General features: G+C 31.0%; 2 protein-coding genes and 2 non-coding genes across 4 annotated transcripts; 3 read left to right on the forward strand and 1 right to left on the reverse strand.

The window, feature by feature from the left end:
- The first annotated feature begins 1452 nt into the window (after nt 1-1452).
- Nucleotides 1453-5379, forward strand: LOC114183404 (serine carboxypeptidase-like 51). Its single transcript, XM_028070416.1, has 13 exons — nt 1453-1713; nt 1847-1941; nt 2149-2256; nt 2400-2640; nt 2787-2830; nt 2910-2977; nt 3080-3185; nt 3369-3577; nt 3655-3724; nt 3854-3904; nt 4346-4398; nt 4507-4639; nt 5085-5379. Exons 1-13 carry the CDS (start codon nt 1494-1496, stop codon nt 5151-5153), a joined length of 1467 nt encoding a protein of 488 aa, XP_027926217.1. The 5' UTR covers nt 1453-1493; the 3' UTR covers nt 5154-5379.
- A 4477-nt stretch (nt 5380-9856) lies between these two features.
- LOC114185550 (protein SENSITIVE TO PROTON RHIZOTOXICITY 2-like) lies at nt 9857-11338 on the reverse strand. Its single transcript, XM_028073346.1, has one exon. It carries the CDS (start codon nt 11224-11226, stop codon nt 10033-10035), a length of 1194 nt encoding a protein of 397 aa, XP_027929147.1. The 5' UTR covers nt 11227-11338; the 3' UTR covers nt 9857-10032.
- Nucleotides 11339-23780: 12442 nt separating this feature from the next.
- TRNAV-UAC lies at nt 23781-23853 on the forward strand. The gene has a single exon. It is a non-coding gene; the product is annotated as a tRNA-Val (tRNA).
- Nucleotides 23854-23941: 88 nt separating this feature from the next.
- Nucleotides 23942-24013, forward strand: TRNAV-UAC. The gene has a single exon. It is a non-coding gene; the product is annotated as a tRNA-Val (tRNA).
- The last annotated feature ends 1456 nt before the right edge of the window (nt 24014-25469 follow it).

Consider the following 25469-nt stretch of genomic DNA (forward strand, 5'->3'; position numbering starts at 1 on the left):
GTAAAAATAAATAAAGTGAAAGTTTACAAAAGTTCAAAATTATTAATATATGTTGACCTTTTAAATAATGTCACAAATAATTTAATAAAATAAGAAACATTGACTTTTTTATAAATAAAATATAAACTAAATTGAAGAATTTCTTCCTATTTTTTAAAGTTCGAACTAAATATTTACAAAGAAGTAACTTATTTCAATATTTTTGGTGAAAAAGATTATAATTTTATGAAACGTATTTTTTTTATACGATAGAGGACAACTTTGACATAAAATTATGATTTCATCAATTATTTTAATTTTCTTTCTAAATTTATAAAAGAAAATCAGAAAAATTGTATCTAATTATAAAATATCAATAAATAGTATATTAATATAATATTTTTAAAATTTTAGAGATAACAGCAATCTGTTCATTCATTTGTTTTTTCTATGGTTGATAATTTATTTTATTTTTATCAGCGGACGTGTATTATTCTTTTTTTATGATAAGAATATTATGATTATTGCAAGTATAATCATAAAATAAATATAAATGATTTTTACAATTTTATTATTTAATTTTTACTTATTTTACAGATAGTTTTTTATTATAAATAATTATCATCATAATTTAAAAATGATAGTCAACTAAAAAAAGTAATTAAATTTAGAATAAGTGTTAGTGTGTGTGTTTATATTTATACTTATAAACAGAACATTACTGATGTTCACAAACGGAAGTAAAAACTTCTTTTTCATTTTTTAGGCAATTTATTTCTATGCTAAAGATCAAATCATTAATAACGATTTTTTTTTTATCAGTATAAGTAGTAAGTGTTTGAGGTTTAATCTATTTTAATATTCAAAATTCATTAATAATAAATATTTTTTCATAAAATTTAAAAAATGTTGTGGAATTAAATCTAATCTAACTCATTTTATTTTTACTTAGTTTGAACCGAAAGGTAGTAGAATTTTAATTAAATTGGACGATGAATTTAATATAGGTTTAATTAATCATTCGATGTGTTTTAGTTTAAAAATATTAAATTAATCTTTCAATATTTTTAAATTTTAATTTGGTTTTAATTTTTAAAAATTGATATAATTTAATTTTTTCATTAATTTTTTTTGAAACATAACAAAGATCTTTCATCAAAATTAAATTTATTAATAAAAATGATTTAATTTATTGATGTAATTAATATATTTATAATGTCAATATTAATAAAAAAATCATTAATTTGTTTAAAAAATTTAACGAAAAGATTAAATTAAATTATTTTTTTAAAAGTGAAAACCAAATTAAAACTTAGAACAACTTAAGAGCCAATTTGAGATTTTAGAAAAAAAAATGAAAAAAAATAATAATTAAATCTCTAATAAAACAAACTTAAAAAAAAAAAAAAAGAATTCCGTTGGTACAGTTTTAATTGAATTTGGTGAGAGTGAAGGGTCATAACACAAGGGATGGAGCACGTTGCGTTGACAAGACAGTCTTATCAGAATATGAAATGTTATTTTTATCCATCTTCGATCTATTCCTGCATAATTGCCAAAACCTCTTTTTTTCTTTTTACTCACTCACTGAGATGAAAAAGTTTCAAGCTTTTCTGGTCACTCTTCTATTCCTTGTTACACTATTTCACGGAGGATCAGTAACATGTAGCAGTAGCAGCAGCTCAAGGACTGAAGACGGATCAGAGGAATGGGGATATGTGCAAATCAGACCCAGTAATCTCTTCTGTCTTTTTTCTTTTTTCTTTTTCTTTCTCATGATACCTAATAGAAACCTAGCATGGACTGTTTTTTGAAATTTTTTTAGCAATAGTTACTTACCTTTATGCTTTAAATTTTGCTACCACAGAAGCTCATTTGTTCTGGTGGCTATACAGAAGTCCATACAGAGTGGATAATCCCTCCAAGCCCTGGCCAATCATTCTCTGGTTGCAGGGAGGACCAGTATGTGTTTTTTCTTTTTTATAGTTAAACCAATTATCTGAGATTAGAAAAAGAAAATGATAAAGATCATTTTTTTTCTCATAGTAGTTGACTAAATTAGTTTATGAAAATTATATCAAAGTTTATTCTCATTATAACAGACTTCCCAATATTTATTTTTTAATTGGGCCATTATATAACATCAATTTGTTTCGAAATATTTAACAGGGTGCTTCTGGAGTTGGGTTTGGAAATTTTGGAGAGGTTGGTCCTTTGGATGGCAATTTGAAGCCCCGGAATTCCACTTGGTTGAGAAAAGCAGATCTCTTGTTTGTGGTAGCTCATTAACTCTAGTTTTTTTTCCTTGAAGCAATTGATTACAGTTTCCACTTGATTTTGCATTCTAATGAGCTTTTGACTGTGCTTCTTACATCCTTCAATGACAATGACATTGAATCAATGTGCCATGTACTATGTAGGACAACCCTGTTGGAACCGGGTACAGTTATGTTGAAGATTCGGATCTCTATGCCAAAACTGACCAAGAAGCAACCATAGACTTGACAACCTTGTTAGCTGAATTATTCAACAATGATGCCAACCTCCAAAAGAGTCCTCTGTTCATTGTGGCAGAGTCTTATGGTGGCAAATTTGCTGTAGCTCTTGCATTATCAGCTTTCAAAGCTATTCAACATGGAACATTGAAGGCTACACTTGGAGGTATATGTTCTTTCCATTCTGACATCATCCAAGACTGATAACAATTCATGTCCATCAATATGGTGAATTTTGTTTTTTGTTCCTTAGATCAATTAATTATACATGTGAAATATTATATGTATAGTAACTTTATTTTTCTTATTCAGGTGTGGCATTAGGAGATTCCTGGATCTCCCCAGAAGATTTTGTGGTAGGTACAAATATTTTTGTAGTCAAAGGTTAAAACTCAACTTACAACTTTCACAATTTTAATATTTTCTACCTTGAAGTTCTCATGGGGTCCTCTACTGAAAGATCTATCAAGACTTGATGACAATGGACTGCAAAAAGCAAACAGGTGTATCTTTTTTCCACATTCTCAAATAGACAAATTGATGAAATGTTGGAGTTTGATTTCATTGTCTATATTATCTGATAGATAAATATGATTTTACAATAGTATAGCTGAGAAGATCAAGCAGCAACTTGAGGCAGGTCAATTTGTTAATGCAACTAATTCATGGGGTGATCTTGAGAATGAGATTATCGCTAGCAGCAATTCTGTGGTACTATAATTTATTTCCATTAATCACGTTGGTGTATTTATTTAATCACTTAAAATAGTGTATATAAGTGAAAATAATATTTCATGTCATTGGCTAACTTTTGGAGTTGTGGTAGATTTTGAAAGTAATTGTAAAAATGTTCTGTACCACAGCTCCTAAAATTCTTATTTTTTAATATTTCAGGATTTCTATAATTTTCTACAAGATTCAGACAGTGATTCAAACAGCTTAAACGCAGTGGAGCTGGGATTATCGAAAGAAGTGGCAATTATGCGATACTCCAAGTATCTTAAGTCAAAGATTTCAACTCTTGGTAGTGAGGACGATGATCTTGAAAAATTACTAAACGGTGTCGTGAGGAAGAAGTTAAATATTATTCCTGAGAATGTTACGTGAGTTTATGATGTCAAATTATCTCAATTTCCAATTCAAATTCGTGATCTCACAACAACTTTTGTGCTGATGACAGATACGAAGTGCAGTCCTGGGAGGTTTTCGAGAGTCTTGCAGCTGATTTTATGAAGCCAAGAATCAGTGAGGTAAGAAGATTTTAATATGCTTAAAACAATTTGATTATGTATTTTGGGCTCAAAGGAATTGAATTAATTAAAATGGGTAATTTCTTTTCTTTTAGTTTATATTTGATGTCTCTAGTTTAATTCTCTTAGGTTGATGAGCTGCTGACACTTGGGGTCAACGTGACTGTGTACAATGGTCAAGTAAGTGTCCTTCACCAACATTTTTACAAACAGTTTATGTGCACACTTTGAATTTTGATCCTACATATAACCTTTGTATCAGTATATTTAAGCAAATTGCTGGGAAACCTAATTTGACCATCTTTTGTTTTTCTTTTATGTGATTGTTCATCTCAATTGTTTGATATATTGTCAATGTGCAGAGACCATTGTTCATCCCAATTTTTGTGTTTGTGGGTTCAAAGTAGTATTCATCCCCAAATTCACATGTGGTGTGAGAAATGATAACATTAAATTTGGATCATGCAACCACATATAATCAAAATTGAAAGATAATCAACAGTTAAACTACTATTTAGAAAGTAATGCGCAATTTAATGGTATACCTACAATAGCAGAAGTTCTCACAGAAAAAACATGTATGTAATCTGAATGGATCATTGTGATTTGTGGTTATTATAGGTTGATCTCATTTGTGCAACCAAGGGAACAGAAGCTTGGCTTAAGAAACTGAAGTAAGCAACTATGCATCATATATATTTTATGGATCTTTTCAATATTGGTGAAACCAAGCATTTATGTGAGTTATGATGTTTTTTCTTTTTCTGGGATCTATTTTGTAGGTGGGAAGGACTTCAAAGTTTCTTGGAAAAAGACAGAACCCCTATCTATTGTGGAAGTGACAGAACCACCAAAGGGTTTTTCAAGTCATTCAAAAATCTGCATTTCTATTGGATCCTTGGAGCTGGTCATTTTGTAAGTGGAAATAGTTCATAACCACTGCATAATTTTTGAAATTTGGATTCACTGTTAGATTTTTTTTTGGCTAAAAATATACTGATTTTGATATTTTAAAATATATTAATTTTTTTTAATATACTGATATTTTAAAACATTGATAGCTTAATCTTTTTTAATATATTTTAAAATATTAAAATAGTATACACTAGTGTATTTTAAAGTATAAGAAAATGATAGTACCGAAACTGCAATAAACAATCCAAATTCAGAGTGAACCTTCACATTATATGATTTACTTACTAAAAACCCTGTATAATGGTATATATGTATACTCACATATATTTATATAAAAATTAAAAACTAGTTAAGGAAATGAGTACAAAAATAAAATAAAATAAACAGTGTGAAATTATAATGTTTTGTTTGTTTGAGTAATTTATTTGGTTGGTGAGTGCAACAGGTACCTGTTGATCAACCTTGTGTAGCATTAGACATGGTGGCTGCAATTACACAATCACCAGCTGCTTGAACATGCAGAAACGTATTATTTTACTATTTATTATTATTATTTTTAATGTTAATGTATTTGTGTTATTTAGTATAACTTATTATTTTTATAAGTAGTGTATTATTTTATCATATTTGTATTTACTGTATGACATTGATTGCAAAAGATTCAGAGTACTCCATGGGAAAAAAAACCGTAAAAGGATCCAAGCAATTGCTTTAATTGATTTTACAATTTCTTCTTTTCACTCTCTTACATTTATGTAATTTATTTCTTTCATACAAAGCATACCATTAGAGTTTATTTATATAAGATCTAATTTGACACTTTTTAAAGATAATTCTACTTACCTGCCCAATACATATATTTAACGTTTATTTAACATTATTAGTCTAAATAGTCTAAAATAGTTAAATAAAAATATTTGTTAAAATTATTATTTTATATTAAAAAAATATATGGTTAAAATCTCAACAATTTAATTATAAATATATTGATATTATAATATTTATTTTATCATTTATCAACAAAATATATGATTAAATGATATATTAATGTTATTATCGTGTTACTTATACCATATAATTTATTTAGGTGAGAAATTCATGCTAATTTATTGAAAAATCGTTATCTAATTCTAATCTTAATCTTCTATGTGTGTGGTAAAAGAATTTTTTAAGGTGCAATAAAATCCTGAAAGTTAGAGCGTATGTGTTCTTAAAGAATTAAGGTTAATTAGGGATATTTTAATTTGTCTTGTCCACACTATCAACATCACGTGGCAATGTGATGTGATTCAATACACTTTGTTGATGACAACTACAATTACGTGACCAAACTTAATAATAACAGATTAATTATGTTTTCAAAAATTAGTAAGCATCATAAATAAAACATAAATGAAATGTGGTAGGACTAGAACACAAGCAAACGAGCAAAGAAAAGTACAGAAATTTAGTGATTATTTTGATATAACTTTTGTTATTTAGGATTTCATATTAATATTTAGATCAACTTGGGTTGAAAGTTTAGTTGTTTTCCAAGCTTACAAATAAGTTCTTATATATATATTTCTACGGTTTTTTCTTATATTAACTCATTATTTCGGTTATATTTTTTTTTTTCATTTTTAACTTCACCTTTTATTATGAAGTAACATTTAAGACTTAAAAAAAAAAGAGATTGTTAGAATTGAAGTATTGAAAGTGTGGTTAATCTTCTCTTGGTTTGAATGTTTGATTATTGTTAAATCTCTTGAGTAAATTTTTCTCAACAGATTTTATTATTTGGTAATATATCACAATATCAACCGTGAAAATTAAAAATAACTGCAAAAATTTCAACTCAATAGATATTAGTGAAGTACATAATAAATACTAAATATAATAGATATTAAACAAGTATACTTACCTAAAGAGAATCATTTATGCTTGTTTTATATCAATTTGGCTGAACAAGAAATTTTGAAGTGAGCAATCTATTTCTTTTTCTCGTCAAAAATGAAAGGAAAGAAAAATTATATTGTAATTCCTATTTTTTGACTTCCATTTTTTACTCTCTAATATGATTTAATATAGGTCATTGATTCTTTCAAGAATAAAAATAGTAGTATATAAATTAATGATTCACACTGAGTCAAGACAAAGAATAAAAAATGGAAGTCAAAAAATAAAGTCATAATATTATTATTCGAAAAAAAAAGAAACAATAAATTAATAATGATTCATCAACTACAAGTACAAAAAAAAAGAAGGTGGAGTAGCTACACATAAAGCATGTTGAATTCAAGTTTGCTTATGGCATAGACTATGTATATGTTAGACAAAAACATTATTGTATATTAATCCTATGTTTTTCATAATTATAATATGAAATGGTAGGTTTATATTATAATATGAGACCGAGTGAATTAGAACTAGACAAATTGACAAAATTTATTTGGGATGGGGTAGTTTCGGTTCTCCAATTTTCTCAGCCGATTAATGTTTTTTCTCCGAGACCAGAGTCAAGTGTTAATATTGTTTTTTGATTAAGAAAGACACCATTGTTCTATATTATTTGTTTACATACAATATAAAGTTGGTGTCCACTAAAAGAAATTCATTTTACTAGAAAACATGTTATATTTATGGAGATTAGACATTTTAGACTTTTAATTTGAGTATATTATTTTGATTTTTTAAATTTATTGGTTAAGACTCTTCACTTATTAAATATAATTATTTATTTTGGATGGTTCGTTTAATGTACCCAATATTTGTACTTAGGTTTAATTACTAGTTTGATTTTTATACTTTTAGGTTCTAATTCATTTTAGTTATAATATTTTTTTTACTCAATTTTATTATGTGTTAAATTGATTTACTGTGATGTTAACATCGTTCAAAAGGTAATCACGTGTGAGTTGAATGTTTAATTAGTAATTTGATTCTTATATTTTTTTTCGACTTAGTTGAATTCTTATATTTTTCATGTAGAGATAATGTGACCCTTTTCTGTCATCATCAGTGGTGAAATTTGGAGAAAAAATTTAGGGGTGTCAAATTAAATTTGTTATATACAATTTTTTTTAGTTAGAAAAAAAAGTTTTTTATTTTTTCTCTTCATTTTCTCTGCTTAAAACAAACACACATAATAGTAAAATTCAAAAAAATATGACTATTATTCGCTATTATATCATGATACCAAACCATGAATATCATTTTAGATCAGCCCTTTGTACCTCAACAATTTGATTTAGTGGGTATTGTCAAATTTGAAGAGGTTTTTCTCAGATCGCGTTCTAATGAATTTTTCAATTCATTATATATAATTCTAGGAACTTTAGAAATTTGATTTTCATTGTCTTGAATTCTTGGTTCTCATGAAATTTCTCATGAAAAGTTTAGTTAACATATATGCATTTTTTTCATCTTTATCACAAACCTTCTTCTTTAAAAAAAATCAATTTTTTTACTCTTTATCATAATTTTTCTAATATAAATTTATCACATCTCACCCATTTAAAAAAAGATAAAATTTATATTCAGAAATCACAATTATCACCATACAAGACATAACAAAACTTATACCACTTTAATTAAATAAACAACACGATATAAATTCAAAACTTAAAAAAAAATTACCATAGACAACAGAAAACACTAAATCCCTAAATTTCATAATTAAGAGTTATAATAATTGGGAAAAAGTATAATTAGGGTTCATACTAATTTCATAAAAGAATCCCTAAAATCATAATTAAGTTTATACTAATTTAAGATAAATTTAATTTGGAGAAACATCCTAAGAAGAATCATAAATCTAATATACATAAATCATAATAATATAGTAACCTTGATCTATGAGAGATCATGAGAGAATTACTTCAATATCAATCTATGTTTTCCAACCTCTAGTTTCCAATCTATCTCTTTGTATTTATTTATCCTCATACACTCATGATAATTCTTACGATGAAAAAATCCTATAGCAAAAAAAAAATCCTAATCTCTTTTATAAATCAATATCTCCATTAATTTTTTTTATTTTATCTTTTATTATAATTTTCATAATATAAATTTAATATAAATAATATATAAATATAATTTTAAATATATATATATATATATATATATATATATATATATATATATAATAAATTTCAAAAAAAAAAAATTGGGGAGCATCGACTTCCCTCTGTCAATGCATTATTCCGTCACTGATCATCATCCTCCACAAATCATAGAAACAAATACAAAAATCACAATTGAGTTCATATGTTCCTCTTCGATAATATATATAATACACAAAAACAAAGATCTTATATAAACAAACAAAACCTAAGTCATAAACACTAAACTTATGGTAATGACATCTCATGAACTAACTATTACTTTACATGTCATATGTTATACACTTCATGTGCCATATAAATAATGGGTACAGTTATAATTCACTGTACAATGTTAGACAGCATAAAGGAATTCCGACAAAAACTTGTCTACACTCAGATTGTCCTAAGTCTGTTTTCCCCTTTAATAAGTTTATCACTTCACTCAAAATAATCTATACATATGAAAAGTTAGTCCTTTATGCTATCTCCCACAGTAAAATATATATTTTTTCAAATGCTGAATCATTAAATTAGTACTAATATTATTATTTTATTTTATCGTACCAATTAATATGACACTCATTTTTGTAATTGTGTACTTTGTTTTGTATCGAGTTCTAGACTATGCATCATTGAAACACAAATATTAATTTGCTCACATTGTAATTGGATTTGATTTTAAAAATAAAATTTACATCAATTTACTCTCTTAATAAATGTTATAACAAACTAATTTGTGTAAAACAAGAAAAATTACTAGAGAGAGTCTAACTCATAACATATTCATATCACTTACAACTACAATGCCTTTATAGATCTTCTATTCAATCAGACTTAAATTTATATTTAAATTTAAAAAAAAAACATGACAATTAGGGATTGATTAAAAAAATCCTATTCAGAAAGTAAAAGACAAGTCACTCACCATTCTAAGATTTTCTCGTATCTCCAAGCGATATAAAATCTATGCATGAGAGTTTCTATACATACACATATAATTAACATGTGATTTTAACTGATCATCACAGACGAAAAAGGTGACAAGGAAACTAATTCAAGACAAAACTGTCCGTAAACTTTATAAAAAAAAAAAAAAAGTAAACCTTTGTAAGTTATGCACCTTATTTTCTGAAAATCTTAGCAAGAAAACTTTTATAAAATTAATAATAAGCACGAGTTAATTAACTTTCTAATTAACTTACAAAGAAAGTTAAATTTATTGTACATTGTTTTTTCTCATACAAGTTTATTTAGCAGCATTGTGAAGGTGGGAGAGAGAGCACCTCTTGATATATATGAACACCATCATCTTGAGGCAGCATCAATCTGCATTTGCAATGTGTGGTGCTCCAATTTTGCAGAGTACGACGAGAGACCAACGTTGTTGTTGATAAGTGGTTGGTGTCCCACGAACAAAGCAACATGGCCCATGAGTTTGTCTTTCCTAGAAAAGGAAGTGCCACAGGAGCACTGCCACTTCAGATCCCCGCAGTGTTTCTCATGTGTCCTAAGATCAGAGAGCACAGAGAACTGTTTCTGGTTGCATCTCTTGCACACATACATTTTCGGGCAATGGCTTCTCTTGTAATGATTCTTGGCACAAATCATAGACTTCAATGGCTGAAACTTGGCGTGCTTTTGGTTCCACCTACACCCTTCTTGAGGACACGAATATCTCTTTGGCTTCACACCCATCAAAAACTCGCTTTCCCCTTCCAACTTCCCCTTGTTCTTAATTGGGTTGCTCAATGCAGCATTGGTCTTGTACTCATCCCCATGAGCCCTCATGTGCATCCTCAAATTCGCATCACGCTTGAACCCTTTCCCACAAACCTGGCAATAGTGCGTGTACTTCGCCAACAAATCCGCAGCATCCAATTCGATTATATCACTGTTTCTTGAAACCCCTCTATACCCTTCTTCGTTAAGTTCATGTTCTTCCCTAATAATCATGTTGTTTTCAGTAATCACAACGCCTGGATCATCTTCCTTAGTGCTATTGCTATTATCGTTGTTGTTATAGCTTTCAGTAAACCAGTCCAGCGTCTCTGACTCGGTGCTAGAAAATAAACAACCCTCACTCATATCTATGGCTGTGTTATTAGCGTTTGAGTGAGGCAATAATAACTTGTTGAGGTGGTGCAGTTTGTTGGTGCATGTAGTGGTGGTGTTATTATTAATACCTGGAGAAGGGGTTGTGTGAGCCATCTGTTGGCAGGCGAACATCATTGATGAGGCAGTGACTAGGATTTCTTGGATTGTGGAGTTCATGCTGGATATGGCCATGGAAGTTGACTCGGGAAGGGTTTGATTTGGGGAGAGAATAACACCCACTAGGGTCTGCACCTCGCTCACCTTGTCCTTCAGAATAGAGAGATTGAAGAGGAGGGTGCTGGAGTGTGAAGCTGACCCAGATTCCACAGAGGGTGACACCAATTCTTCATGCTCAGGGAACATCTGAAGATGATTTTGGAAGCTAGATGTGACCCTTGAAATCATTGCTTGATTTGATCAATTGATTACCTTGTTCTTCTTTCCAACGCTAGCTGATAAAGATTGGTTCTTGATATATATATAAATATAATGTGTGAGAAGCAAAAATTAAGCAGAGTGTGTGATGGTAATAAGAGAGAGAGTGAGAGAGAGAAGTCAACTGAGAGATGAAACATGAAGTTCTTCCCCACTTACGACCTCCCTTGCATGAACCCTATCTGAAGGTGGGGTCATTGTTCATTCGAAATCCAAAAGAAATTGCAAGTGACAGACACAGACCAATGGGGTATAACTTTATTGGACTTCCCGGCAATACGTTTTTTAACATGTTGATCAATTTTTATTATATTATATATAGCTATACCTATAGGTTGCTTAGATCTATAAACCCTATCATGCTTCTATCTCTTCTTTCTAACAAACAAATATTTTTCTTTTTGCTTTTGTAATTAATTGTTGGGAACAATTTTTGTCATTATAATAATAATATTAACCCTTTTTTATAGATAAAGATTATTAAATTTTGACAACTTTTTCTGAGAATCACATTAAAGATGACAATAGAGTAATTTTGAAATATTGAGAATGAAAAAATATAAAAATGAAAAATTATTTAAAAAATAAATAAAAATCATTTTCCTTTTCTTTTGTTTATCGACTTTGAAGTGTTGATTGTAATGTTGAAACACTTGATCATCCTATGAAAAGGCAATTTACCAAGAACATAACATAATAATATGTGTTGATTCCGAAAAAAAGTTGTAACAGTCGAAAGTGATTATACAAGAACCAGAGGAATCTGAGACAGCCTTGAAAACAAAACTAAAACTATGGAGTCGAACTCAGGCACTGTTGTTTGAATCAATCCAATTAGACAAATAAAGTAAGAAAAAAAATTAATATAATATACTTATATATATATGTGTGTGCTGAAATCAATTTTGTTTCATGTTCATAACTTTCCTTTTTCTTTTTTCTTATATTCACTCCTGTAACTTGCAAGAGGTTTTGAACAGTGTCAGAAAGTGTTTGTGCAAATACCAATGGTATCTGAAATATTTGCAGTCACAAAAATAGAAACACACATGTTAGGTGGATAGAAAATATATTTAATATTATTTTGTACTTGCAGACATTTGTTTGATTTAGGATTAGGTTTATCTGGTCAACGTATTCGAAAGTTTGAATTGAAGTGTTCATAAGGAGAATCTTGTTAAAAATGAAGACATGTCAAATAGCGTCATGCATGCTTGGAAAATGCAAGAAGCAAGCTTCATAAGATGACCTAAACCGAAGGAGCCATTGCTAAACAGTCAAAACTCATGCAGCCTTCTAATTATTCATATCAGTCATGCCATCTTTCATTCCTCGTTAATATTATTACTATAAAAATATATTTCTGGGTAAAATATATAATTTTAATATTTCTGCATGCATGTATATATAGGGATTTTAAAAATGGTTTTTAAAATTATCTCCATGTGTAATGAACAAATTATTATTTTTTTGGGTGGTTTTACAATTGTCGTTTTTAAAACTTGGTAAAAGTTATTTTATAAATTTTAATGGATTATATAGCCTTCAAGTAAATTTATTTCATTCTTTTACTTTTACGAATGGTTAACATAAACTATTTTTTAAATTCAATACATTCTCAATTAATCGTAATTAATTAAATATTTTCAAAATTAAATATATTTAAAAATTTAATATTTTAAAAAACTTAACACTATATCATCAACTCAAATTTGATCAACGATATCACTTATATCAATTTTGATTGAAAGCATCATTCTCTCACTCAATCTTTGTTGATGTTTAATAGGCTAATTTTAATCAACACAGACACCATTGTTAGATGGCAAAGCGCCAACAATTAATTAGTATCTTAAGCTAACATTTTCAATCTCTTAGACTATCTTAATTCGTTCTTGTGCTCACTTCTCTCTTCTGTATGCAGGACATACACATGCTTCTGTGGGCACCTCACGCACACAAGGGACACAAAGAAAGGGGAAGAATACGTAGATAAATAGTTGTAAAAAGAAAGTATTTTTCTCATTCATCAATCAATTATGATTTTATGATTGCAAAAAACATGTATTTATATGGTTGTTCTGTTTGTAGCTAAAATAACATAACCTAGTTTAGTTAGATTACAAACTACAACAACTCCTTTAATCCATTAACCCTAAGCTAGTCATCCAATTTGTTCCATGAGTTTCTCAAACCGAGCTTGTTTCAATGGTTTCGTGAAGATGTCTGTTGTTTTTTATTCGGTGTAACAATAGATTAGGTTTAGTTTTTTTTTTTTTTTTTTTCATACTTGATTTCCTAAGGAAATGAAACTTTGTTCTTTAGATCCAGAACAACCCGTCTTAAGTTTTGGTATGGACTAACTCTTAATATCCAGATTAAAATATAGATAAGATTAAAATCTAAATTTAATAAAATAGATTTTGGATTGAATATTTAATAAAATTTATTTTAAATAGATTAGATAATAACAAAAGCAAATGATTTTGGCATAGATGGATTTTTATTTTCACTCATTGTAACACCCCATTTAAAAAATAACTTTAATTTAAATGAAATGCCACACAGATAGAAATTTAGAAACAAGTCCTGGAGTATAAACGTTACTCCTTACAATATCCAAAAATGCTAGGAGAAACTAAGGCACACCGTGATGCCAGATACAACCAAGAATCCAAGGACTTAACGAAAGTTAATAGAATACTAAAGAGTAAAGCGTACATGGGCCATAGCCCTAAAGAAAAGTCCAAATAAAACATGAAGTCCAGCCCAGGTAGACTATGCAGCGGAATCATCTCTTCCCTGTTTACCTCGAGTGCCTCTCGCATCTACTCACATCAATGAATTGATGATCATCGCAAAAGGAGAAGGACCACATACAAGACAACCCAACAAGCAAACAGGGTAAGCTAGAGTAGAAACAGTTTATCAAGCAGTCACATGCTATTACACAATCCAAAACAATATTCATCAACCAATCATGTTATGACTTCTCAAGCAATACACTAGACTCAGACTCGACTCATCCGGATTACATATAATCAGGTCGAATTCAGCGGATGTTTGTACTTGTGGTGAATACCTCTGCTCACCCCCGAGCTGCTCACCCCCGATCTATGTGTTACAAGTGTTACAATGAATCAATTCCCTTACACACAAGGTTAGCCCTTAATGAGTTTCAGGCCTCCTGCTACTCTCACCACAGGAGTCAGTCCGCTCTAAGTGAGACTAACTGACTCCTTAGAGTGTCAGGATGCAACCTTACCATGAATCCTTACCAGACCATATAGATGGGGCACCACCATGGACTCCCACTAACAGAGGCCATGGAATTACGTCCCGACCACTGAAGCACCACCATGAAGTCTCACCTAGAGACTCGTGGATTTACGTACTAACAACATACCAATCACATTCCAAACAAACAAATAATATTGATCATGCATTTAACACTTCACGCCATCCTTTGTAACCCATCCTCATTCATATATTCATATTTCATGTTGATTTCATACCATCACATTCTTCCCAATTCGGGGATATAGAACTTCACCTCATACCAATACCATGCCATCAATGTAACATTATTGTTCATACCGAATTTATGACCACATATATAACCAACCATTTCATTGAAATCGCATGCCAAGATTTATCCCAAACCCATCATCCACAATCCATGAATCACATCACTCATGCATGATCATTTATCACATGCTTTTAATATAACAATTAGATTCAAGCCAATAATAACCATTCAAGATCAAAGAAACAACCAAACTACAGCGATCTTGCGATAAAAACTGCTCTCACTACAGAGCTCTGATTCAAGATCCGACCGGTCAAAGTCAAGAATTATGCGTTAAGGATTAGCTGTTAAAATATCAACTCGATCCAACGGTTAATGAGTCAGGAAAGTCAATTTTACTAAAACTGCGCATATCAGAAAAATACACAGTCGCCCAGCGAGCCAAGGAACTCGCCCAGCGACTGTGCGACGCATCAGAATACGAGAAAAGACGTCAAACATCACAGTTTCATGAATATTTGAACCCCTAACTCAGAAATATACAAAAACTAATGTTTTCCAATCATTTAAGCATAAAACAGAAACGAAAAGTAACCACATATATCAAAAACGCGAAAAAGAACCTAGCTTCCCTTACCTGGAAAGGGGTTAGCAGAGGACTTCGATACCCGAACCGTGATGAACAGTAGCTCAAGGAATAGCTTCGAGGGCTGGAAAACAATGGAACGAGCTTAAAACGAGATTATTAAGACAACCCTAGTTGGAACTACGAAGAATGAACAGAATGGAGCAAGAGCATGAGTTGGAAGCTGACTTATGAAGAGTAAAAAACTGGTCTGGGCTCACTTGATGAGAAAAAGTGGATGAACCCTAGCAGAGTTTCGCAGCTGCTCAAAGAGGAAGTAAGAGTTCTGTTTTACGAAGATGAGCATAGTGGTTAGGTTAGGGTAGTTTAGGGTTCTTAGATCCCCTTTGGGCCAGCCCTAGGCCCAACTGATTTGGGGTATCCCATTTAATTAAAGGCAGAAAATAAAGTGGGCCTTACATTCTCCCCAACAACAAAAATTTTTGTCCTCAAAAATTCACTGATGTGATACGAAGAAAACTACGTTTTCCTCACGCCCTATGACAACCACCACTCAGACATGACAGATTTGATGACTCCAACACCTATAACTACTGGAAAGTTTGCCTATATGCTAAGCGACATGTGTTCAATAGCGTAAATTGGTTTAGTCACTACACTCGAAATAACTTCCAACATGCAATCTTAAAAATCGAATGCTCCTTCATACTTGCCCAACTAACTTGTATCTGACATACTGACTCACCTCTCATAAGCTCCCCACTACCTCTTGTAGGTTTTATCAAAGTCTCATATGACTTTAAGTCTCAAACTATAGCATGTTCGTTATCACTTCCCATCACCTCGTTCACTCCTTTATGCCTCACTCCACTGACTTGATCACTATTGAGTTTTGGCTTACTGCCTTACCATCTACACTCTTGACCACTTTTATGCATAACGACAATCATAACATCTTGCCTCCTTTACTGACTTCAACCAATGGTAACAAAGTCCACAACCAAGTCATTCCGGATCCAAATTAAGCTTTCCTCTATTACGGCCACCAAATTCATTTCGGTATGTCACCTTCTTTTCTGATCTACTAACTTGTAATTATCCTTCCACAAAAGCCTTAGAATCAGGTCTTACCTTGACTTGAAATTTCTAGTTTGATTTATACCTATCAACTCTAAGATACTTCTCAAACTAAGATTTTTCTGAATTACTTTTTTTTTTCAACCTTGTTGAGAGACTCACTAGTTCTAGTAAGATGACTAATTTAATGAAATCTCCTCACACATTCTCTTTCCAACCCAAACACTTATGTTTCTCAATCAACCCTTACTCTTAATTCGTCAAATCACGGATCTTGAATTCCATTCTCTGGCTAAACATCTACTCTCACTTTCTCAATTCCAAGTTGGCACTCTAACTTGAAATCATAACTCAAACCATCTCCTACTACTCTTGCACAACTTTCTCTGAGTAACCCCATAATTCCAACTCTAAATGATTCTATGAACATCTTTAATTGATAGTCATAAGAATGAAACTTTTGTTGTTTAACAAGAACTGGTTGTCGTAGTAATACTCTAGGTCGTGAGTAAGATAGTTCTTTTTGCGCACCTCTTACCCTTCATAAGTATCACTTGTCGTCATCCTATGGCGCTACTCTGATCAACATGCAAAGTCACTTATCTGTTTACTCAAAATGATGCTTCTTTCATGTCTGCCACGCCAAGGAAGCAATCATCGTTGAGAATCCTTCCTCCAAAACTCATATGTAACTTACAAAACCCTTTGAACTCCCCTTTGCATAGCCTTAACATCCTATTCTCTCAACATCGTATCCACCATTTTTAAACCATTAGTCCTACGAGTCACTCCAGTCTTTGTCCATACTCTTCTTGAACATTCCAAAGACCCTTTTCGCGCTTGGAAAACTCACCGCTAAATCTTGATGATACCGCTAACATGTTTGACATTCCTTACCTTTATCAGATTTCCACTCCATAAAACCATAGACCCGAAAAGTCAATCTTCCCTTATCCAACGTTTACCCTTGAACAATCTATCCTTGTGATTATACTTAGTATAAGCCACTACTTCTCCAACATCTCTTTCACTTCCGTATTCACTTCAAACTCTCAGTAGGACCCTTCCATTTGGAAACTATTAACACAAGTTCTTCTTCAGACACCAATGCAAAAGTGAACTCCACCACACCAAGGTCAAAATTCTAGTACTTACTTTAGTTCACGTCTATAGACTCTTCTACCACCGAGATCCTTTGCGTCTATTATTCACTTTTCTTTGTCAGACGACTTTTAATTCACATGAAAACCTGCCCCTACTATTTAGCTTGCTCTATACTTCATACTCGATCACTAACTTATCTCTTTTAAATCAAAGAACACCACCTCGTTGGTTGTCCCAGCTCATCGAAATGAGATTGGGAAAGCAACCAATCCACCCTTGAGATTATGTCCCAACCCTGTAAAGGAAATAATTCAAATTGGATTTGAGTTTAAATACTTTGATCCCCACGAAAGAACCACACACCCGAGTGAATCTTCACTTGGCCTCAATTGTAGCAAAACCACCATCTCAACCTCAGCTCCTTCTTGTAGATCACCATGACTCCTTTATCATACTGGAGACATCAAGGAATATACGACCTTAAACGAGACCAAAACCCATAATCTAATCACCGCATTCTTAACATGTATCTTTTGAATTAGACCATTTGTGCTAACCACTTTAGTACTAATCATCGCAAACACTCTCGTAACTACTCAAAAATTTTATTTTCCTTTCCTATTTCCCTGCATCATGACATTACTAACTATCCTTCCCCACCAGGACAAACTCAACTATGTGTTTCTTCTTCTGATACTTGAAACCACCCATCTCATATCCCAGGTTAAACCTTTCTCTTTTGTGAGCCACCTTACTTAGAACACTCCTTCTACTCTTGACTTGGATGAATGCTATTGCTGAGAAGATCCACCTACTTCTTACTACTATTGATCTGATATATATAACCCCTAATATACTTTCTTCTCAGATAACATCATCATACTTGACTGATCTTCAAGGGTCTACCTCATGTAAGCCTCCAACTACCTATTTGCTTTCCTTATACACTTCATGATCTCTACCCTTAATCTCAAACCTTCCACAATGTTCCACTTCAAACCCCAGACCTTGTCAAGATATAAAATCTAGTTGATTTCCCAAACCTTGCTACACGAGCACGCACCGATATCTTCTCTTATACCCATCCCTAAACTCAACTCTTCTTGTAAAACTTGTGGTACACGATCTTAAAATTCGATCTTGTAGTTCTCGCGGCCCAAAGCGTTGCTTCTTAACCTTCAAATTCATTTCTCAGCCAGCCCTCTAAACCAAGACTTAACTTTCATCACCTATCGATATACAACCTTTTACATCTTCACATCTTTGAGACAAGAGATTGTCTCAAACACCCTACAAATCCTTGTAAGGGTGAGTAGGTCAAGTTTCCCTCATCGCTACAGACACAAGACACAAAACACAGGGGCGTAACAGGACAAACTAGAACATACAAGGCAACACTCCATCATCTACAGACATCCAAACCTTTCGTCTGTCACCCTTCCTTCCCCAAACCATTGGGATTAAGAAAGGAAAAACAACCTTTGATCTAGTCATGAGTGTGCACCCTCATTACTTTATCAAGGCGTTTTTCTGTTCTTAAAACTTTTGGTTTTACTGACACACTCGACTAGACATGACTACTCACGCCTACGAGGCATGAACAAACCCACAACCTCAAGTCATCCTAAGGACGAACTGCTCTGATACCATTAATGTAACACCCCATTTAAATAATAACTTTAATTTAAATGAAATGCCACACATATAGAAATTTAGAGACAAGTCCTGAAGTATAAACGTTACTCCTTACAATATCCAAAAATACTAGGAGAAACTAAGGCACACCGTGATGCCAGATACAACCAAGAATCCAAGGACTTAACGAAAGTTAATAGAATACTAAAGAGTAAAGCGTACATGGGCCATAGCCCTAAAGAAAAGCCCAAATAAAACATGAAGTCCAGCCCAGGTAGACTATGCAGCGGAATCATCTCTTCCTTGTTGACCTCGAGTGCCTCTCGCATCTGCTCACATCAATGAATTGATGATCATCACAAAAGGAGAAGGACCACATACAAGACAACCAAACAAGCAAACAGGGTAAGATAGAGTAGAAACAGTTTATCAAGCAGTCACATGCTATTACACAATCCAAAACAATATTCATCAACCAATCATGTTATGACTTCTCAAGCAATACACTAGACTCAGACTCGACTCATCCGGATTACATATAATCAGGTCGAATTCAGCGGATGTTTGTACTTGTGGTGAATACCTCTGCTCACCCCCGAGCTGCTCACCCCCGATCTATGTGTTACAAGTGTTACAATGAATCAATTCCCTTACACACAAGGTTAGCCCTTAATGAGTTTCAGGCCTCCTGCTACTCTCACCACAGGAGTCAGTCCGCTCTAAGTGAGACTAACTGACTCCTTAGAGTGTCAGGATGCAACCTTACCATGAATCCTTACCAGACCATATAGATGGGGCACCACCATGGACTCCCACTAACAGAGGCCATGGAATTACGTCCCGACCACTGAAGCACCACCATGAAGTCTCACCTAGAGACTCGTGGATTTACGTACTAACAACATACCAATCACATTCCAAACAAACAAATAATATTGATCATGCATTTAACACTTCACGCCATCCTTTGTAACCCATCCTCATTCATATATTCATATTTCATGTTGATTTCATACCATCACATTCTTCCCAATTCGGGGATATAGAACTTCACCTCATACCAATACCATGCCATCAATGTAACATTATTGTTCATACCGAATTTATGACCACATATATAACCAACCATTTCATTGAAATCGCATGCCAAGATTTATCCCAAACCCATCATCCACAATCCATGAATCACATCACTCATGCATGATCATTTATCACATGCTTTTAATATAACAATTAGATTCAAGCCAATAATAACCATTCAAGATCAAAGAAACAACCAAACTACAGCGATCTTGCGATAAAAACTGCTCTCACTACAGAGCTCTGATTCAAGATCCGACCGGTCAAAGTCAAGAATTATGCGTTAAGGATTAGCTGTTAAAATATCAACTCGATCCAACGGTTAATGAGTCAGGAAAGTCAATTTTACTAAAACTGCGCATATCAGAAAAATACACAGTCGCCCAGCGAGCCAAGGAACTCGCCTAGCGACTGTGCGACGCATCAGAATACGAGAAAAGACGTCAAACATCACAGTTTCATGAATATTTGAACCCCTAACTCAGAAATATACAAAAACTAACGTTTTCCAATCATTTAAGCATAAAACAGAAACGAAAAGTAATCACATATTTCAAAAATGCGAAAAAGAACCTAGCTTCCCTTACCTGGAAAGGGGTTAGCAGAGGACTTCGATACCCGAACCGTGATGAACAATAGCTCAAGGAATAGATTCGAGGGCTGGAAAACAGTGGAACGAGCTTAAAACGAGATCATTAAGACAACGAAGAATGAACAGAATGGAGCAAGAGCATGAGTTGGAAGCTGACTTAAGAAGAGTAGAAAACTGGTCTGGACTCATTTGATGAGAAACAATGGTTGAACCCTAGTAGAGCTTCGCAACTGCTCAAAAAGGAAGTAAGAGTTTTGTTTTACGAAAATGAGCATAGTGGTTAGGGTTAGGGCAGTTTAGGGTTCTTAGATCCCTTTGGACCAGCCCTAAACTCAACTAATTTGGGGTATCTTTTTAATTAAAGGCGGCAAAAAATAAAGTGGACCTTACACTTATAGTATTATATTAATTAGGTAATACATTCATTCTTATATTTGTCAAATACATATAAAATTAATATATAATTAATACTAAAAATATTCTGTGCGATTAGTTATTTAATTACAAACAACTACATGTATAATAATAAGTTTATTAATTTTACCTTATTTTTTACAGTAATAAATTAATAATGCGTTATTAGACAATTATTTCTTTTGGTATAACATATATATATATATATATAATAAAATTAAGTTCAGTATTTAAACAGTTTTGAATTTTTTTTCATTTAATCCTAAAATTTTTAATCTATTTAAAATTTAATAAATTGATTTATAATAAATAAGAACTAGTTGTTTTATGACTCTTTGGTTTGTCAACTTTTTTTTTCTGATGTAAAATACAACTTTCAGATTTTTATGAAAATTAATTTAAGGGTTCATAAAATATAAAATATGGAGAGAAAGAAAAATCTTAGTCTTAAATTTTATATTGAAAATATTAAATTGATTAAAAATCTCTATTCCATTAGGATCTGTAAAAGAAAATCCTAAAAATACAGAATATAATATGCGCGAAGTAGTTAGAAGTTATATAATTATAGAACTAACTTAAAGATTCAAAGGATACGAACTATATTGAAAACAGCTTTTGCATATATATAATTTATAACTATTTATTTTTTAATTATATTAAATAATATAACTATTATTTAAAATTTTAGAAAAGCCAAATCCTAAGAAATATGGTTACTTTTAAAATTTTCTACGAGGATATAAATTTGATGAGAATAAAAATATAAAATAAATAATGAAACTTATCATACAAATAAAATTATTTTAAATATATATATTTTTAGAAATCTCTTCAAATTTTTAAAATCTTATCCATTACACCATGACTAGGTGTTTTATCTATTAAAATCTTTATGAGATAATGTGTTTTTTACTGGACTTTTTTTGTACGGTCCTTGTAGAATATTAAAAGGTACAATATATTGATATTTTAATTTTTTTTATATTTTAAAATTGTAAAATCAATGACGTCAATATATTTTGAAGACATGAATAATACAGGAAAATTCAACAAAAATATCTAAATTCGTACACAATTATACGTAATTTCTTCCATAATCAACATTTATTGTATCCTTAATGTGATGATAGCTGCTAATTAAGATTGAAAATGTGGATTTTTCATTCTTTAAGATTCATATAAGCAAAATGGAAGATTGATATGAAGAATGGATTAAAATATGGATCAAAATAAAAAAAAACATATTTAAGAAAATGAATATTTGATGAAAGGGTTAAATATGTTTTTGGTCTCTTAACTTTATATGAATTTGGGAGTTAGTTCATTTCGAAATTTTGGATCAATTTAGTCCTTCCTCTTTTGAAATATGTGAATTTAGTCATTTTAATCAAATTTTGTTAGGTTTATTTAAATATTTCGTAAACATTTTAGGATTGTATTTGAATTGTTTATACTATTTGACACATTTTTGTTTTAATGTTGTCAAATACTATTATGAAACACGCTTGAAATGTCAAATAAACTTAACAAAATTTGATTAAAATAACTAAATTCACGTATTTCGAAAGATGAAAAACTAAATTGCTTCAAAATTTTGAGATGGATAAATTCCAGAATTCACCGAAAAGTTAAGGAATCAAATAAATATTTAACCTTTAATGAAACAGATTTAAGGAAATTATTTTTTAATGGATCTTAGTGTTGGGCTTTGTTATTTATAACTCTCTTTCAAACTTCTTCATTTTTCCATTTCACACCATTCTCTTTCTCTTCTTCCACAACCTTCACTTTCTCTACATCTTCCCTTCTCCCGTGGCACCCCCTTTATTTCTATTTTCTCCCGTAACTCCCTAGTATACAAATATAAAAAAAAAAAAAATCGATGTACAAATAAAAATTAATTCAACGAAAAAATAAGAAGAATATGGGAAAGTAGGGACATAAATGCTAGACTAAAATCCCAAACTAACTACTGTGTTACATGTAGTTAAATATGTTTAAATTACGTTATCCATAATTATAATCTAAATTTGAATAGTTCAAAATATATTCTTAAATTGCATGATGCATAAATTCAAAACATAGTTTTAAATTAAATATAAAAGTGTTAAAATACGACAATTTGGTACTTTTATATTATAGGAATAGTAGAAGATGGTTGAGGTTGGGTAAAAAAATGTGTCCAAAGTTAAAATAAAAAAGATACTATGTAACTACTTTATTTAACTCCCAATACACATGGAAACAAGTAATAGTTTTCTCTTTAGGCTAATATCAATGTTCTTCTTCAAGAAAAAAAAAATGACTTAACAAGAAAGGTACTTACAATCAAATGAAAATATTTCCCAGAAATTAATACATATATTTGGATAAAAATTACAAACATATTTTGGTTTATTCTCATTATATTAAAGAATTGACTTAAAATTATTTCATTTTTCACTATTTTAAGGCTTTATTATTTCATTAAAACATATAAAATGTAAAGGATTAGAATAACAAAAGTTGCTGTGGTGTAGTGGTTATCACGTCAGTCTTACACACTGAAGGTCCTCAGTTCGATCCTGGGCAGTAACATTTTTTATTTTTAATTAAGCATTAAAAATGTTAGTTTATATCTCTTATATCTCGTAGTATAGAATGAAGGATTAGATTAGCAGAAGTTGTTGCTGTGGTGTAGTGGTTATCACGTCAGTTTTACACACTGAAGGTCCCAGTTCGATCCTGGGCAGCAACATTTTATTTCTTATTTTTAGTTTTGCATTATTAATGTTAGTTTATATCTCTTCATACATAATGAATTAGTTCTTATTTATTTTATATTTCTTCTAGATCTATGTGAGTTTCAATTTTGATTTACATTAAAAGAGTATTAAATGTTTTCTTATCTTAAAAATTAAGTATTTTTGTTTTTTCTGTTCCCAATAAACTAGTTTGGTTATTTTAGCTGTTATGATTTGGCTACTTTGTTCTTCAAGTCCTCATAAATGATTTTGATCATTTTAATATCTGAAATACATTAAATGTTTACAACAATGACAAGTAACATGCTCACATAATACTCTTTCTTATGACATCATCCAATGGAATTTCTTTCACACACAAAAAAGAAAAAAAACTTTTTAAATATTTCAAAGAATATAAGATAAATGACATCATCCAATGGAATTTCTTTCACACACAATAAAGAAAAAAACTTTTTAAAATATTTCAAAGAATATAAGATAAGTCAAATAATTTTACGTGTGGTCTATAAAAATATAAATTACAACGACTATAAATATTTGAATCTTTAGTTTTGTTTATTATCAATATCGTGTAATTAGAAGCCACGTAGAATCATCTCTAACGTTAGACAATATGTATTTGTTTTGTATTGGCATTATAAAAAAAATTAATAATTTTAATTAAATAAATCAGAATAAGAGAAAAGAAAAGAAAGAAGATTTTAGAAAAACATGGAAATAAAAATGAGAACAAGATGTAGTGCAGGTTCACAACATTGTTTAACTCAAACATTATACTTAACATGAAACACACTCTCAACAATTTTTTTATATATTCACTGAGAATGTACATTTTATAATTTTCAATAAATTTGAATAAACAGAAAAATATTTAAAAAATTATATATTAAAAGTGTATTTCTATTATTTTTGTACTACCAAACAGGCACGTGTCGTTGATTTTTATACCCCAGATTCTAAAACAATGTTGAAATATCTACTCTTAGGTTGTTTCAGAGTGTGAACAATTTGTAGCCATGGAAATTAAGCCAACTAAACACAAACCAGTGAGGTAGATCTTAGGTAGCCACATACCACACCAAAGTAAGAACTACCACTAAATTAATCAAAAAAAGCAAGACTTAAATCCACATTTATTGTTCCCTCGCTGCATACCAAACCCAATTAGTAATAATAAACTATAACGATCATGGTTTGGTTCTGATGGTTTGAACCTAATCATGTTGGATCAGTACTAATTCATGAAGAAGCTGTGATTCAGTTCAATGGAAATTTGTTTAACACCAATAACACAAATAGAAGTGAAGGGTGCCCAATTTTTTGGTGATGGGACAATAAAGACACAGAAAACAATAACTCATGCATTTGAAGTTTTTTGTTTTGTATCCCAAGAAAGAGTGTAACAATTATACTACAATGAACATACCCAGAAGCAAACACCATAAC

This window comes from Vigna unguiculata, chromosome 5 (genome assembly GCF_004118075.2).
Source record: "Vigna unguiculata cultivar IT97K-499-35 chromosome 5, ASM411807v1, whole genome shotgun sequence".
NCBI classification, from domain to species: domain Eukaryota; kingdom Viridiplantae; phylum Streptophyta; class Magnoliopsida; order Fabales; family Fabaceae; genus Vigna; species Vigna unguiculata.

Bases quoted from the DNA above. Each gene is read 5' to 3' on its own strand.
- LOC114183404 (XM_028070416.1), top strand. From the start codon at position 1,494: ATGTTATTTTTATCCATCTTCGATCTATTCCTGCATAATTGCCAAAAC. The intron at 2,641-2,786 runs GTATATGTTCTT...TTTCTTATTCAG, and splicing joins ATTGAAGGCTACACTTGGAG to GTGTGGCATTAGGAGATTCC. The intron at 4,640-5,084 runs GTAAGTGGAAAT...TGAGTGCAACAG, and splicing joins TCCTTGGAGCTGGTCATTTT to GTACCTGTTGATCAACCTTG.
- LOC114185550 (XM_028073346.1), bottom strand. From the start codon at position 11,226: ATGATTTCAAGGGTCACATCTAGCTTCCAAAATCATCTTCAGATGTTC.